The 16,260-nt window shown below is 38.1% G+C and overlaps 1 protein-coding gene across 3 annotated transcripts in view; it reads left to right on the forward strand.

Moving 5' to 3' along the window:
- Window positions 1-5,249: 5,249 nt before the first annotated feature.
- Window positions 5,250-16,260, forward strand: part of TM2D1 (TM2 domain containing 1) — a 92,846-nt gene continuing 81,835 nt past the window's right edge. For all 3 annotated transcript variants that reach the window (XM_049618579.1, XM_049618578.1, XM_049618576.1), the window contains exons 1-2: window positions 5,250-5,443; window positions 7,421-7,494. In XM_049618579.1, coding sequence (XP_049474536.1) covers window positions 5,277-5,443; window positions 7,421-7,494 — 241 coding nt within the window. In that variant the 5' untranslated portion in view covers window positions 5,250-5,276. The remainder of the gene's footprint in view (window positions 5,444-7,420; window positions 7,495-16,260) is intronic.

Here is a 16,260-nt window from a genome sequence, read left to right on the forward strand (position 1 = left end):
ACCCACTAAAGGACATCTTAATTGCTTCCATATTTTGGCAAGTATGAATAAAGCTGCCATAAACATCTATGTGCAGGGTTTTGGGTGCACATAAGTTTTCAACTCCTTTGGCTAAATACTGTGTAACTGAATAAAGGAAATATTTAAAATAGAGCTGAGAGACCTGAAGAAGAAGCGCTCATGCCCTATCAACTTAAGGTCAATTCCAGACCCTCCAAAGAAGCCTACTTTACTACCTCAGCAAGAGGAAGATTTTCTCCTCACCCAGCAACAGCCCAGCCAATGAGTAACTGCCACAAGTCAACTAATGAGAAACCATCACCACCCTGAACTCCATTCTTCTCCAATGGACCTTTGTTCAAAGCAACCCCTCCCAACTTTCTCATTTTTCTGTAGAGTACCATTCATCTCTTTTGTTCTCTTGATTTGACTATGGTTTGCCATAGCTTGCAGGTCTCAAATTGCAATTCCTCTGCTATTTCTGGAAAACGAAACAAAACAAAAACATTTTCTAGCAAAATAACTGGCCGTTTTATTTTTGAGGTCAACAATGCCAAGGAACTTACTTAGGATGTTGAATAAGATTTTGAATATGATATAGGTTTTTCTTTTTTTGATGAAAGATTAATCAGAAGCAGTATAAAAAATGAATGGACAAACTTGGAGAGACGGCCTAGGATCACAAAGAGGAAGGGGGTGCCTGGGTGGCTCAGTTTGTTGAGTATCAGACTTCGCCTCAGGTCTGATCTCAACCACTATTCTTGAGTTGGAGGCCACTTCAGAGCCCCCCTCAGGCAGGTCCTCTGTCTCCCTTTCTCCACCCTTCCCTCAGTCATGCTCTCTCTCAAAAATAAAATAAACACTAAACAAAAAAAAAAAAAAAAAAAAAAAAAAAAAAAGGAGAGGGGGCCCCTGGGTGGCTCAGTTGATTAAGCATCCGACTTCAGCTCCAGTCATGATCTTGAAGCTTGTGGGTTTGAGCCCACGGTCAGGCTCTGTGCTGACAGCTCAGAGTGTGGAGCCTGCTTCAGATACGTGTCTCCCTGTCTCTCTCTCTCTGTCCCTCCCCAACTTGTGCACTCTCCCTCTCTCTCAAAAATAAATAAATATTTAAAAAGAGAGAGAGAAAGGAAGAAATCATGATAGCAAGGTAAATGGGAAAGGATAAATAACCCAAAATAGGGTTAAGAATATAGGATTGAAAAAAATGAACATTTAAAAATATCAGTCACTTACTGATTAGATAAAGGAGTTACTGAAGAATAAGGAGAAAAATAAAATGTAAAGAGGATTCTAAATTTTGAACCTGATAGAAGGGATAGGGGTGGTGAAACAGAGAAAAGCCAACTTATTCTGGTCTGGTTTTTGAGAAGCAGACTCTGATAGAGTCAGTTTTAGAGCCTACATTTGACATTCAAGATGAAATATACTTGGCACAGAGTAGGCCTTATGAAGTGATGAGTCAAAGTTAATTGGATAGTAGGCAGCTAGATTGGTGCACAAAGAGAGGACACAATCGGAAATACTTGAGAGACAGCAGCATGGATATGGTAGAATTCCAAATATGCAGCTGACCATAATAAATATCTCCTAGAGGCGCCTGGCTGACTCAGTGGGAGGGGCATGCTGCTCTTGATCTGGGGGTCATGATTTCGAGCCCCATGTTGGGTGTAGAGATTACTAAAAGTAAATAAAACTACAAAAACAAACAAACAAACAAACAAACAAACAAACAAACAAAACCACTACCAGAGCCTTGATACTATGAATTTATCACTGGGAGAAAAAATTGCCCATCACAGTCAAATGAAAAAGAAAATTTTTTGGGGGGTAACAATCTTTTATCTCTTAGTGTTTCTGTCTTAACCACAGAAACAGGAGTCAGGTTGGTTTCCTTCCCTACCCTCCCCCCCCAAGATTTTATTTTTTTTAAGTAATCTCTACACCCAATGTGGGGTTCCAGCTCACAACCCTGGGATCAAGGGTCACATGCTCTACTCAGTGAGCCAGCCAGGTGCCCCCAGGTTGATTTCCTCAGAAAGTTTTGCTAAGGGTGAAACTATCTGTCAGTGTAATTAGGTCTATGATAGAATCTTAGGGGTGGAAAGATCCAATGTACAGAGCCCTTAAATCCCAGGGTAACTTTGCTTCAGGCTTCACTGGTAATCTCATTTCCTAATGCTTCTATACAGCAATTTCCATATTAGACTGCTATTCATGTCTTTTGCTTTCTATAGAATTCTATATAATTCTTACATGACAAAGAAATTTGGCATTGAGATTTAAGAACTTAGCTGAATTAGAAAAAGTAGTAATCATGTGATCAGAGACAATGTATGCAAAGAAATAATGTATTTTACTGAGCCACAAGAAAATAGATTAAGGGGCAGTAAGAAGAGAAAGTGAATTTTTTTGTTTATTTATCTGTATTGTTGGTGGAGAACGCACGTAGTAACCTGAGAAAGTGAATTTTTAAGTGTACCATCATTTCAAGAGTTAAAAATTTTGTATCGTTTCTTTACTTTTCATGGGAGACTCTTGTCTTCTTTTCAGTTTATACATTGCAAAAGAGAATGAAGATAATCATTAGAACCATAAAAATAGATTTTATGATGGGATTAATCAGCAAAGATAAGTATTTTCAAATATTTAACTCTATAAATAGAGTTAATAGATTTCATAAATTTATATGAAAAATGGTACAAATACAAATACCAGCAATATTCCTGCAGTCATAAGAAAAATACCTAATTTTATTATAATTTCAATAAACTCAGACTAGAAAGTCTTCCTTTTACTTTCTGATTATCTTTAGATTGAATTTTGAAAATCAAACAAGAATGTTTTGAAAGAGTATCAAAATGGTAATCAAAATGCAAAATCACTGTCTTTTATTACCAGAAAATATGTGTAATAGATATTCTGGTATTTTATTACCAGATAATATGTGTAGCAATTAATATGTGTAGCTAATCCTTGACCTCAACCCCTTTGCTAAATTTCATCTCAGGATGGGGGTTGAGCCATATATTACATATATTATTGGTATTATTTTAACTTAAAGTTAATGGTTAAGTTTTCTAGTCTGCATTTTTTTTTTTTTTTTTTTTAAGTAGACTTCAGGCCCAGTGCAGAATCCAACACTGGGCCTAAGGCTGAGCCCAATGCGGGACTTGACCTCATGACCCCGAGATCATGACCTGAGCAGAAATCAAGAGTCAGACACTCAACCAACTGAGCCACACAGGTGCCCCTGTAACTACTATGTGCTTCTATTAACAATTATCAAATAGTACTTTAACTGTTTATCTTGTCCCCTAGGAAACATGAAGTATTTAAATCACTGGGTTCTTGTCTCTTCATTTTTTAAGTCTGTAAGGTCTTGCCTAATGATGGGTACATAGTAAATGCTTGACAAATATCTCTATGGAGGGGAAGAGAGGGAAAGAAAGAAAAGAAAAAAAGGAAAGGATAGTGGAAGTAAAGAGAGGAAAAAGAAAGAAGTCCACTTAAAAAAAGTTAAGTTTAAAAATTGAACTAGTAAAGGGGCACCTGGGTGGCTCAGTCGGTTGAGCGTCTGACTTTGGTGTCAGGATCTCAGAGGTTTGTGAGTTCGAGCCCCACAAAGGGCTCACTGCTGTCAGTGCAGAGCCCATTTCAGATCCTCTGCCCCTCCCTGGGTTGTCCCCCCTCCCCAAAATAAACATTAAAAAAAATGAACTAGTAAATTTCAAATTTCTTATCACTTAAATAAGCATAAATTTTTAAATTGAGAAACAACTGAGGGGCACCTGGCCGGGTCAGTCAGTGAAGCATGGTCTCTCGATCTCTGGATTTCAGGTTCAAGCCCCACCTTGGGTTTAGAGAGGACTTAAATAAAATCTTTAAGGAAATGGGGCGCCTGGGTGGCTCAGGCGGTTAAGTGGCCGACTTTGGCTCAGGTCATGATTTCAGGGTCCGTGAGTTCGAGCCCCGAGTAGGGCTCTGTGCTGACAGCTCAGAGCCTGGAGCCTGTTTCAGATTCTGTGTCTCCCTCTCTGACCCTCCCCTGTTCATGCTCTGTCTCTCTCTGTCTCAAAAATAAATAAACGTTAAAAAATAAAAAATAAAAAAAAATTAAAAAAAATCTTTAAGGAAATAAAAATAGCATAGTAATGCTGAAAAGTTGGTTTAAGAACAATTTTCAATGTTGTTACAATACTAAAATATTACTGCAAATAATTTCATGTCCTCCTATTCCAAAATGACACTTCTCATAATATATTATCCCATGCTTCTCCAAGTGTGGTCTCAGGACTAGCAAACTCAGCATCTGTTGGAAATTCGTTAGAAATGCAAATTATCCTGGCCCACCCTAGAATTTCAGAATCAGAAACTTGAGAATGGGTCCATCCTTGGTGTTTTAACAAATCTTCCAGGTAACTCTGATGCTCCCTAAAACTTGAGAATCACTGCAGAACTCAATTCTTCAAAACCAGTGCCACTGTGAATGAGGAGGCATCAAATTCAAATATTGTTACGTTAGATAAAAAGGCTTAAACTTTCACTAAAAAAGTAAACGTATTGCCCAGTATAAAAGATAGGCCCATTACAGAACTTTTAGAATATATAAAATTTAGAAGGTAGAGCTGGAGGGGAAAAAAATTCCAACTTTACTTGGTGTAGTCGTAAAATCTTTAAACTCCTTTTCCTATAGGCCCTCTCGCATAAATGTCCACTACTAAAAATAAAAGTGTAATGCCTATTTTTGTTATGGAGTCCTTAAGTTCTGTGTAAGAGCCTTCCACAAATTCTTCTCTAAGTCAACAGGCAGGTCATTATATCATAACAGTAAGAGAACAGATTTCTGAAATCGGGCAAACATCAATTTGACTCCAATTCAATAGCTAACGTCGACATGCTTTTTTAGCGTCTTGGAGCCTGGCTCCTTATCTGTAAACCCAAATCCTACAAGAACCAACCGAGATAATGTCTGTAAAGCGCTTAGCAAATCGCTGGGCGCCGCGGGCACATCTGTAGACGGAAAAGTCAAAGCAGGGTTAGCTCGGGAGGAAGCAGTGGATGCACGGCCTCGGATTCTCAAAGCGAACCTTCTTCTCCGGGATCTCAAAGACAAATCAAAGCTCTTCCAGATAAATGCCCTGCCCTGTACAGACAAGAACCTGCCTCCGGCTAAGACAAGGTCCCTTTAAGAGCCTCGCTCCTTCCGCCCTTCTCCCGCCCCCGCCTAAGCAAAGACGGAAGCGGAAGAGGTGGGGGACTTGCTGGTCCCCAGCATGGCGGCCGCCTGGCCCTCCAGGCAGGCTGCTCAGGAGACGGTGGCTGCCCAGCTCCTGGGTGTCCTGTGGTTCCTGTCAGTCACCACGGGACCTTGGGGAGCTGCTGCCATCGCCGCCGCTGGCGGGGAGGAGACGCTTAAGTGCGAGGACCTCAAATTGGGACAATATCCTCTGTGAGGACCCCCCCACCCCCCGCAACCTTGCCTTGGGGGCTAGGTAGATTAGGGGTTGCGAGTGGGTTGCGGTCCTCCATACGGGCCAGGGTTGTGCTGAAGGGATCGGTGACTTGTGGCTTCTAATGATCGACGGGCTCCGGGAGGTGAAAAGAGATGTGGGTGTGGGAAGGACAGCGGTCATCCGGTGTGATTTTCTTGGGATTTTACTGATTTTTGGCCCTTCCTTTTCTGAACTACCTAGTTTTAGTTTTAGTTTATTTTTGTTTTGTTTTTACCGGCGAGCTTATTTGTTCAACCAACACCTAGATCCTGAAATGTGCCAAGTCTGTTTTAGGCACTAGTAATAAAACGATTGATAGGCTCTACCCCAGAAGTTTGCTGACTTGAGGAGGGAGGAGACAAGTAGTTAATAACGATTAAGCCAGTGTATGTTGCCCATTTATCATTAACTCTATGTGTATTGCCTTACATCATTCTAAAACTCCGTGAGATGCTGGACTGTTGGGGGGCAAATTCCTGCTCTGTCTTGTAACCGTGGGCAGATGATCTGAACTCTTTTCTCTGGAGTGAAAATGTAGATAACAATGGTACCAATTTAAAAGTCTGTTGTAATAAGTGAGTGCAAGTGAGTCACATAGAACAACCCCTGGCACATAGTAGGGACTATCTGCGTTATTTATTTACAGATGAGAAAACAGGTTGCGGGGGTTAAGTGGCTCTCTTTGTAGTAGCTCTGATAAAGGGAGGAACAGTATGAAATGGGAGTTACAGTCAAAATAGCCATTTTTGTACAATATTAGATCGTTTTATACAAATTGTAGAACAGAAAAATTAATAACAGAGGCCAGAAATATAGGAAAGATTCTACTAGACAAAATTTTTAAATTACGGAAATTCTATAGTATTTTCATGTGAGTTGGGGAGAGGCAGCCATTATTAGATGTTTACATAATAGCTCTAATTTGTTGAATACCCTTATGCTTGGAGTTTGAGAATCACTGACCTAGTAATTGAGTCTTTTTTTGGCAAAGATGTCAGAATGGTTCTGCGCAAGAAAATAATTAGATGGTATGAAGAGTTGTACGACTTGAACCCTAGAGAGAAATGGCTGAGCATTTGGTGATGATAATGGGAAAATGTCTGTTATTCCTCATGAAGTTGGGTTTCCAGTAGTGTTTAAAAAACCTTAAACAGGTGTCAGTAGGTTCTCTGTTTCTAGAGACATCCTGTGAACACCTTATCCCATCTCAGTGTCAAAGTATTTTGGAAACAAAAGTCGCGCACAGGTGTTTTGGACATCTGTTAAAGGACAGTTATACTTACACCTGTTTTCAAAAGCTTGAAATCCTGTTGGGCGGACCATGTAGACACACCTAGAGGACCTATCTTCCCTACAGTCTGATGGAAAGTGCTCTAGGCTTGGAATCAGGAAACCCGATTTTACTCCTTATCACTTACATGACTTTGGATATGTCTCTCAAACTTTGAGCCTCAGTTTGTGCTTCTGAAAGGTGGGAATAATAGAATTTACCTCACAGGGTTATTTGTTACATGAAGTTACAGATGTGACAATAAATACAATGGGACCCCATAAATTAGTTCAGGCAAATATCTGGAAACTGGTTTTTTTTTAACCTAAAGCACTCTTAGAATAATTTGGTAAAGATTTTCCTTTTTCTTTTATGCTTTGTGGTTGAACCTTGACTTATGTTGTTTAAGGATGGCATCCTTTGTTAGAGCTTTTAATATGTATTAAGTTAATATACTTTTCCTGTAATAAATTAATGTTCAATTTTTATTTAGTGACCCTAAAAGTATATTTGTGGTTGTGCTTGTTGCTGTGGACCAAGTAACAGCCTTTCTTTACATGTGAATGTGAACATGAGTATATAATACAAGATATTAAAGAGAAGATAATAATGGTTTGTGTTGGAATGTTATTCATATTTCCTTAACTATTCTCACATATATTTGTAAAGATCCAAAAATAAATGATGCTACACAAGAACCAGTTAACTGTACAAATTATACGGCTCATGGTAAGACTTCCAGAAACATGTTTTTAAAAATAATTTTTAAAACGTTATTTCATAAATCAATGTATGATCACTGAAAGTCATAAATATGTGCTTTTTCTTGAGTTAATCACATTATTCAGTTTCCAGAACAGCTTAAAATTGGAGAACTGGCTAGGGGTTTAATTCAAGAAGAATGTTATTCTTAGTTATATGAATTGGGAGTTTTATATTTTCATTCATTTTTTTTAAACCTTTAAAATCAGCTTTCTTTCTTATTTACCAAGCTATGTATGCAAAGATGCTTTTTAAGTTAGATTTTTCATTACTTGAAAAGAACTTGAAATGAGACTTTTAGCCCAGTAAGTTCCAATAAGAAGCTATATCACCCATATTATGTATTTGTGAAATATACTTAGGTACATGCTAATTATGAAAACAGTATAGTTAGGAGTTTAACAATGTATCAGTATTTTTTTTCTAGTATTCTCTTTTTTTAATTTTTTTAATATTTATTTTTGAGAGACAGAGACAGAGCACGAGTGGGGGAGGGGCAGAGAGAGGGAGACACAGAATCTGAAGCAGGCTCCAGGCTCTGGACTGTCAGCACAGAGCCTGATGCGGGACTTGAACTCACAAACTATAAGATCATGACCTGAGCTGAAGTCAGAGGTTTAACCAACTGAGCCACCCAGGCACCCCTTTAGTATTTTTTATAGAGATGTTTTGATAATAGATCGCACCCTCAGCGTACTGATTTTGGGGAGCTTCTGTTACTCTAAAATATGTGGAATGCCAGATAAGAACTAATAAATTATTCTGTTTAGTCTTTTGTTCCAAAGAGGTATATGTTGGAAGGGAGGAAGATGTATGTTGGAACTATTTAACCTTTTTTGACATGGTACATAATGATGGCCGTTACATGGTATTATTTTGAGAAAAGAACATTTATTGAATATATACTGATTATTTTATGTATTAGGTAGGAAGTAAGCCAGTAATTGATGTTTTCTTTGTAAGTAAAATCTCTTAAACTCATGTAAAAATGAGATTAAAGGAATTATTTCCTTACAGCAGAAAACTTTCATGCTTTTCAGCATATTCAGGTAATTCACCCCTTGATTATGAATTTGTATATATTTTATTTTATTTTTTATTTTTTAATAAAGTTTATTTTTTTCATTTTTAATAAAGTTTATTTATTTATTTTGAGAGAGACAGACAGTGCCAGTGGGGTGGGGGCAGAGAGAGGGATACAGAATTCCAAGCAGGCTCCACACTGTCAGTGCAGAGCCAGATGTCGGGCTCAAACTCACGAAGCATGAGATCATGACCTGAGCTGAAACCAAGAGTCAGAATCTTAACTGACTGAGCCACCCGGGCACCTCTGAATTTGTATATATTTTAAAAAGCAGATCTTCTTTTATCTTTTTATATCTTTATATTTTGGCACACTACTAGCCCTATATTATCAACAAAGATATTCGTAAATAAGTTGTGTTAAACTTTTATAAATGGCATTTAGCTACTACTTTGAAGTAGTGAAATTTTACCATATAAACAGTTATATGTATATATATAATTTGTAGGTTATTTATATATATGTATGATTTGTATAGCAGATATTGCTTAACATGTATACATTAATTTAGATGTGTTAAAGGGACTTTATAAGGAATCCTTTTTTTAGTTAATTTAGAAGTATACTCGGATTTGCCTGTTTTACAGTTCTGTCTTATATTACGCTTTTGGAACACAGACAATAGAGTAAATGTGTATAAAGAAGACTCAGCTTTCAAGATACTTAACCATTTATATGAAAGATGTTAGAAATCTGTGAATACTATTGTGACTCAGGTATCTAAATTAAGAAGCAGGCAGGCTTTGCACTATCAGCATGGGGCGCAATCTCAGGAACTGTGAGATCATGACCTGAGCTGAAATCAGTCGGACGCTTAACCACCTGAGCCACCCAGGTGCCCCTAGCCTGTAGGATTCTTTGCAGGTATAAGGATTTTGAAGGAAATTATGCAACTAAAAGGAATAGTTTCTGCCCCAAAGAGCTTTGACCTCCATTTAGGTGTATCTTGCATAAAATAAGTTTGAATCCACTTGTGCAAATATTGATAAGTAAGTTTATAAATGTGCAAAAATGATCAGACTACTAGAAAGTAAAGAGACTTGGAGGTATTATGGTACTGTCGTGGCTGATGTAAGTGGAGAGTTACGGGAAAGTAAAAGGAAGACTTTCTGTATAAGGGAATGATACGATTATTCATATGGAGAGAATAAACCAAGTGCCTTACTGAATGTGAGAACAAAAGTAGATTAATAAATGATTTTAAATCATTATAATTTTAAAAAGAAAGTAAAGTTTTTTAGACAAATACGAGTCACGGGGCTTCTGCATATGGAGGTACAATTTGTTATCTCTCTATCTGAGAGCTAGATAACTCTCAGGTTATCTAGCTGAGAGCTGGGATAGATGGTACCATACCAGCCCAACACTCCTGAGGCTGGCTGTCTACAGGAAGTTTCTTTTTTTTTTTTTTAACATTTATTTATTTATTTTTGAGAGACAGAGACAGAGCATGAGCAGAGGAGGGGCAGAGAGAGAGAGAGAGGGAGACACAGAATCCGAAACAGCAAGCTTTCAGCACAGAGCCTGATGTGGGGCTCGAACTCACAAACCGCGAGTTCATGACCTGAGCCAAAGTTGGAAGCTTAACCCACTGAGCCACCCAGGTGCCCCTACAGGAAGTTTCTTTTAATTGCCGTTTTAAAACGCACAAAAGCTAGTAAAGTAGTCCTGGTGAAATACTTCTAAGTCCTGATCAGAGAGGACATCAAAATGACCCTGGAAACATGTTTTTGGGTCCTACCATGGAACTGATGAGCAGGAGAACAATATTGGAGTTGTGGAACATGTGAGTGACGTGATTTCTCTCCTCCTCCGGCCAAGACTCTTTTTCCTCTTTTTTTCACTGTGTATGTGAAGGACTATTACAGAATCCTCAAACTCAGTTTAATTTTCTTCACCAGTACTTTTTGAGTAGGTATGAATAAGAACAATGTTTTACAAAGAGGGGAGTTTCAAGATAGAGGGATTGAGACCAAAGGCAAAATAATTCAACTGTGACAGTAAACTAATGTGATCTTAAAATGGTTCCCAGTTAGAGACACAGGCTCCCATTTATGGAATGAATTAAGTCACAGGGATGACAAATACAACAAAGGGAAATCATGGTATTATAATAGCATTGTATGGAACAGTTGGTGGCGACACTTATGAGCATAGCATAATGTACAGACTTGTCTAATAGCTATGTTATACACCTGAAACTCCTATAACATTGTGTGTCAGCTATATACTTACGTTTAAAAAAAAAAAAAAAGGAACTGAGGCCAACCAATCACAAAAAGTCAGTTAGACCTTTCCAAATAAGATAAATTCTTAAGGTATAGCCAATCAAATAATTTCCTTGCTTTGCTTCCACTAATTCTCTGTAGAAATCTTTTAACTACCTCCTACAGGTGGGGCAAAGCACTGTAACCACTTCTGGGTTGGTACTGCCCAATTTGAATTGATTTTTGTTCAAATAAACTCTTACAATTAAAAAAAAAAAACACAAAAAAACGGGGGTGGGGTGGGGGTTGCTGCCTGGGTAGCTCAGTCCATTAAGCGTCCAACTTCAGCTCAGGTCATGATCTCGCAGTTCGTGAGTTCCAGCCTGGCATCGGGCTCTGTACCCTGCTTTGGATTCTGTGTCTTCCACTCTCTCTCTGCCCCTCCTCCATTCACACTTTTCTCTCTCTCCCTCTCTCTCTCTTTCAAAAATAAACGTTTAAAAATTTAAAAAATGTTCTCAGACAATGCCAACTAACAAGCATATTTATTTATTGAGAAATTATTTGTAATAAATAATAACTGATTAAAATAAATGGATCAAAACAATTAACCTTAATGAAAATTATAGGATATTTATTATTTGAGAAATTATTTACTGTATTTATTGAGAAATTATTACATGGCAGGCTTCCACCAGGTGATATCAATGATGTATGAAAGAAGACACAATTTCTGCCTTCAAAGAGTGTTCTGTCTAGATTATACAGACCTACATAAGCAACTGTTTTCAATTTTTTTAAATTTTTTTATTTAAAAACATTTTAAATGTTTGAGAGATAGAGAGAGAGTGCACAAGCAGGAGGAGGGCAGAGGGAGGGAGACAGAGGGTCTGAAGCAGGCTCCACACTGACAGCAGAGAGCCCGATGTAGGGTCCTAACTCACAGAAGTAGGAGATCATAACCTGTGCCGAAGTTGGATATTTAACCAACTGAACCACCAGGCACCCTGAATTTTTTTATTTTAGAGCGAGAGTGTGCTTACATGAGCCAGGGAGAGGGGCAGAGTGGGAGGGGGAGAGAGAGAAAGAGGGAGAATCTTCAGCAGGCTCCACGCTCAGCTTGGAGGCCAACATAGGGCTTGATCCCACAACCCTGGGATTATGACCTGAACCGAAATCAAGAGTCAGACACTCAGCTGACAGAGCCACTCAGGTGCCCCAGGTGTTTTCAGTTTTCTGATCAGTGAACTACATCTGACTCCATCTCTAGGAAATTTTGCTCTGATCCTTTGGCAGGTCTTCTTTATGTTCTTAAGTTTTTATTGAAACGTATTTATAGGAAAGTACACATAAGGGTACCTCAAATGATTCTCAAACTGACCACATTTGTATTTCCAAATCAACAAACATTATCCACATACCAAAAGCCCCCTCGTACTCTCTTATAGTTCCTATTCTGCCCTAATGGATAACCATTAACCCTAACTTCACCATAAATTAGTTATGCAAAGAGCATGTTATTGTTCGACTTCTTATTTGGAGATAATTTCAAGCTTACAGCAAAGTTGCAAGAAGAGTAGTACAAAGAACACCCATACGTCCTTTGCCCATACTCACCAGTTGTTAACACATTATTCTTCTTGCTTTCTCATTTTGTGTTCATGTGTGCTCAGTCTCTGTCTCTCTGCATTTGTATGTATTTTGCCCCTAACTATGTTTGCGCGTTTTTCCTAAGAATAGAGATATTCCAGTTGTTGTAAATTTCAGTAAATTTAATATTAATACATATACTTTATCATCTGTATTCTAATTTTATCAAATGACCCTAAGTAATGCCTTTATAGCATTTTCTTTTTCAGTACAGGATCCTTAGATCAGGTTTTGATCCTTAAATCTGACAGATCAAGATTATAGTCCAGAGGCATGATGTTAACCAGAGTAGGATCCCAAACCACCTACTCCCTAGGTCAGTCCTTTTGACTGTTATGAAACTTCATTGTTTATTTCTGATAATTTTTTTCCATTTAAAAAGCAATGCTACTTTTAACAATTGATAAATACTGTGTACCTATGGTTTATATTGATGCCATCTAAATCATAGACATTGGCCAGAATGAAACTTGCTACAGAAAAGCTATGAATCAAGTAGCTTTCAGGTTTGTAGCATGTTGCTTAATTTTGTCTACCAGTTAACATTTATTGTTAACTGGTTTCCTTAGCCTCATCATCTTGATTTATTTTTGCTTGTTTCTGAAATCAATGTAAGCCAGGAATTATGGTGTAATGGAAAGAGTATTTAAAACTAAATTTTTTTTTAATCTTTATTTTTGAGAGAGAAGAGACAGAGTGTGAGCAGGGGAGGAACAGAGAGAGGGAGACACAGAATCCAAAGGAGGCTCCAGGCTCTGAGCTGTCAGCACAGAGCCCAACGTGGGGCTCAAACTCACGAACCGCGAGTTCATGACCTGAGCCAAAGTTGGATGCTTAACTGACTGAGCCACCCAGGTGCCCCTGGAAAGAGTATTGATTAAGAAGTAATGATGCAGGGGCGCCTGGGTGGCTCAATTGGTTGGGCGTCCGACTTTGGCTCAGGTCATGATCTCATGGTTCGTGGGTTTGAGCCTGCATCGGGCTCTGTGCTGACAGCTCAGAGCCTGGAGCCTCCTTTGGATTCTGTGTCTCCCTCTCTCTCTGTCCCTCCTCACTTGTCTGTCTGTCTCTCAGAAATAAATAAACATTAAAAATAATAATAATAAATAAAAAGAAGTAATGATCCAGCCACTCTGGAAAACAGTGTGGAGGTTCCCCCCCAAATTAAAAATAGATCTACTGTATGACCCATTAATAGCACTGCTAGGAATTTACCCAAGGGATACAAGAGTGCTAATGCATAGGGGCACTTGTACCCCAATGTTTATAGCAGCACTTTCAACAATAGCCATCATGGAAAGGGCCTAAAAGTCTATCAAGTGACGAATGGATAAAGAAGATGTGGTTTATATATACAATGGAATACTACTTGGCAATGAGAAAGAATGGAATCTGGCCATTTGTAGCAACATGGATGGAACTGGAGAGTGTTATGCTAAATGAAATAAGTCAGGCAGAAAAAGACAGATACCATATGTTTTCACTCATATGTGGATCACGAGAAACTTAACAAAAGACCAGGGGGGAGGGGAGGGGGGAAAAGAGAGAGAGAGAAGGAGGCAAACCATAAGAGACTCTTAAATACTGAGAACAAACAGGGTTGACGGGGGGTGGGGGAAAGGGGAAAGTGGGTGATGGGCATTGAGGAGGGCACCTGTTGGGATGAGCACTGGGTGGTTTTGGGGGAGGGGCAGAGAGAGGAGGAGACACAGAATCCGAAGCAGGCTCCAGGCTCTGAGCTGTCAGCACAGAGCCTGATGCAGGGCTCGAACTCACAAACCGTGAGATCATGACCTGAGCCGAAGTCGGATGCTTAACCAACTGAGCCACCCAGGCGCCCCTAAAATAAAAATAATTTTTAAAAATATTTCTTAAAAAAAAAAAACCAGTCATGGGATGTAATGCATAACACAGTGACTATAGTTAATAGCACTGTACTGTATATTTGATAGTTGTTAAGACAGTAGGTATTTTTAAAATTATTTTTATTATAATTCCAGTATAGCTAATATACAGTGTTGTATCAGTTTCAGGTATACAAAAATTGCTGGTGAATCAGCAATTCTACACATTACTCAGTGCTCATCATAAGTATACTCTTAATCCCCTTCACCTATTTCCCCCATCACCCCACTCACTTCCCCTCTCATAAACCCAGTTTGTTCTAAGAGAGTAGATCTTAAAAGTTCTCAACACAAGAAAAAATTCGGTAACTATGTACAGTGGGGGATGTTAACTAACTTATTGTAGTGATAATTTTACAATATATACAAATATCAAATCCTTATGTTATACAACTGGAACTAATATAATGTTGTATGCCAATAATACCTTAATGAAAATAGATAATTTTAAAACTGGGGGAAAAAAAAGTAATGAGTGTTAGCCTAGGACTTAAAGAGTCTTACCTACTTACAAGACTTTTGTCAACTCATTTAACTTCTTTTTTTTTTTTTTTTTTTTATGGTACAGCCACTTTATTTGTTTATTTTTGAGAGACAGAGGAGTGTGAGTAGGGGAGAGGGGCAGAGGGAGAGAGAAAGAATCTTAAGCAGGCTCCATGCTCAGGATGGAGCCTGACACAGGGCTGGATCCCATGACCCTGGGATCATGACCTGAGCCAAAATGAAGAGTTGGAGACTCAACTGACTAAGCCACTCAGGTGCCTCAACTATTTAAATTTTTAGAATCTCAGTTTTCATGTTTGTGAAAGAAAAAAAAGTTATGCCTACTTATAAGATTTTTTAAAATAAGGGTCAGTAAGGCACCTAGCTGGCTCAGTCAGTAGAGCATGCAACTCTGGATCTTGGAGTCATGAGTTTGAGCCCCATGTTGGGTGTAGAGATTACTTAAAAAAAATAAGGGTCTAAAGAAATTATCATAAAGTATGTGAAAACAAACTCTAGGGTGGTAGGCTTCTTTTGATTTATTAATTTCATTACACAAAAAATTCCATTAGTGATATAGCCACTTACAGTGTTACATTCCTTTCTCGTGTCAGATTCATTCTCTTAGTTTTCTCAATATTGAAGTTCTCTAATTTACTAGAGTGGGGAAACTGATACTTGTTGAACAATTCCTCTAACCAAGTACCATGTTTTACACACCATATGCTTGAACATTATAAGAGTATTATCCACATTTCACAAGATTTAGTGAGGTTTTGTAACTTGCTCAAAGGAGCAACCTAGTTAAGTGACAGAATTTGTAGTTAAACCCAGATTTCTCTGTCAATTCAAAGACTTCTGATTAAGTCAGTATTGATGTTTCTCTTATTTATTATTTTCTCATGTACTCTCTATATATTTGGAGCAACAGCTTATCCTTTCTCACTAAAGTACATAATTTTCATCCCTTGAAATAATTCACATACTTCTCTCAAATTTCTAGAAGCACTGTAGCAGTGTGATTTCCTCTTTCCACTGTTGTTAGCTTTCCTAAGGTTCTGAACCTGGAGCATTGGGCATTCTTTCTTATATATGTCTCATGTCAAATACAAATCCTTTCTTATAGTAGAAGTGATAAAATATCATTGAAAACTAAAATTGTCAGAATACGGGAGTTCAAAAAATAGTATCTAACTGAAAATGGAAAAGTATGATTTCTTACTATTTAATATTTTTATGAGGCATTTTTACAACTCACCTATAAATGATCTTTTAAAATGTACAGGAAACTGTCATTGCTAAAAACAGTGCATTAGGGAAGGTGTATTGGACAATAATCCCGACTGGAATCAGAATTACAGTGTTTTGCATTGCAACTATCTCTTTAAGACCTGACTTTAGATAG

This window comes from Panthera uncia, assembly GCF_023721935.1.
Source record: "Panthera uncia isolate 11264 chromosome C1 unlocalized genomic scaffold, Puncia_PCG_1.0 HiC_scaffold_4, whole genome shotgun sequence".
In the NCBI taxonomy this organism is placed as follows: domain Eukaryota; kingdom Metazoa; phylum Chordata; class Mammalia; order Carnivora; family Felidae; genus Panthera; species Panthera uncia.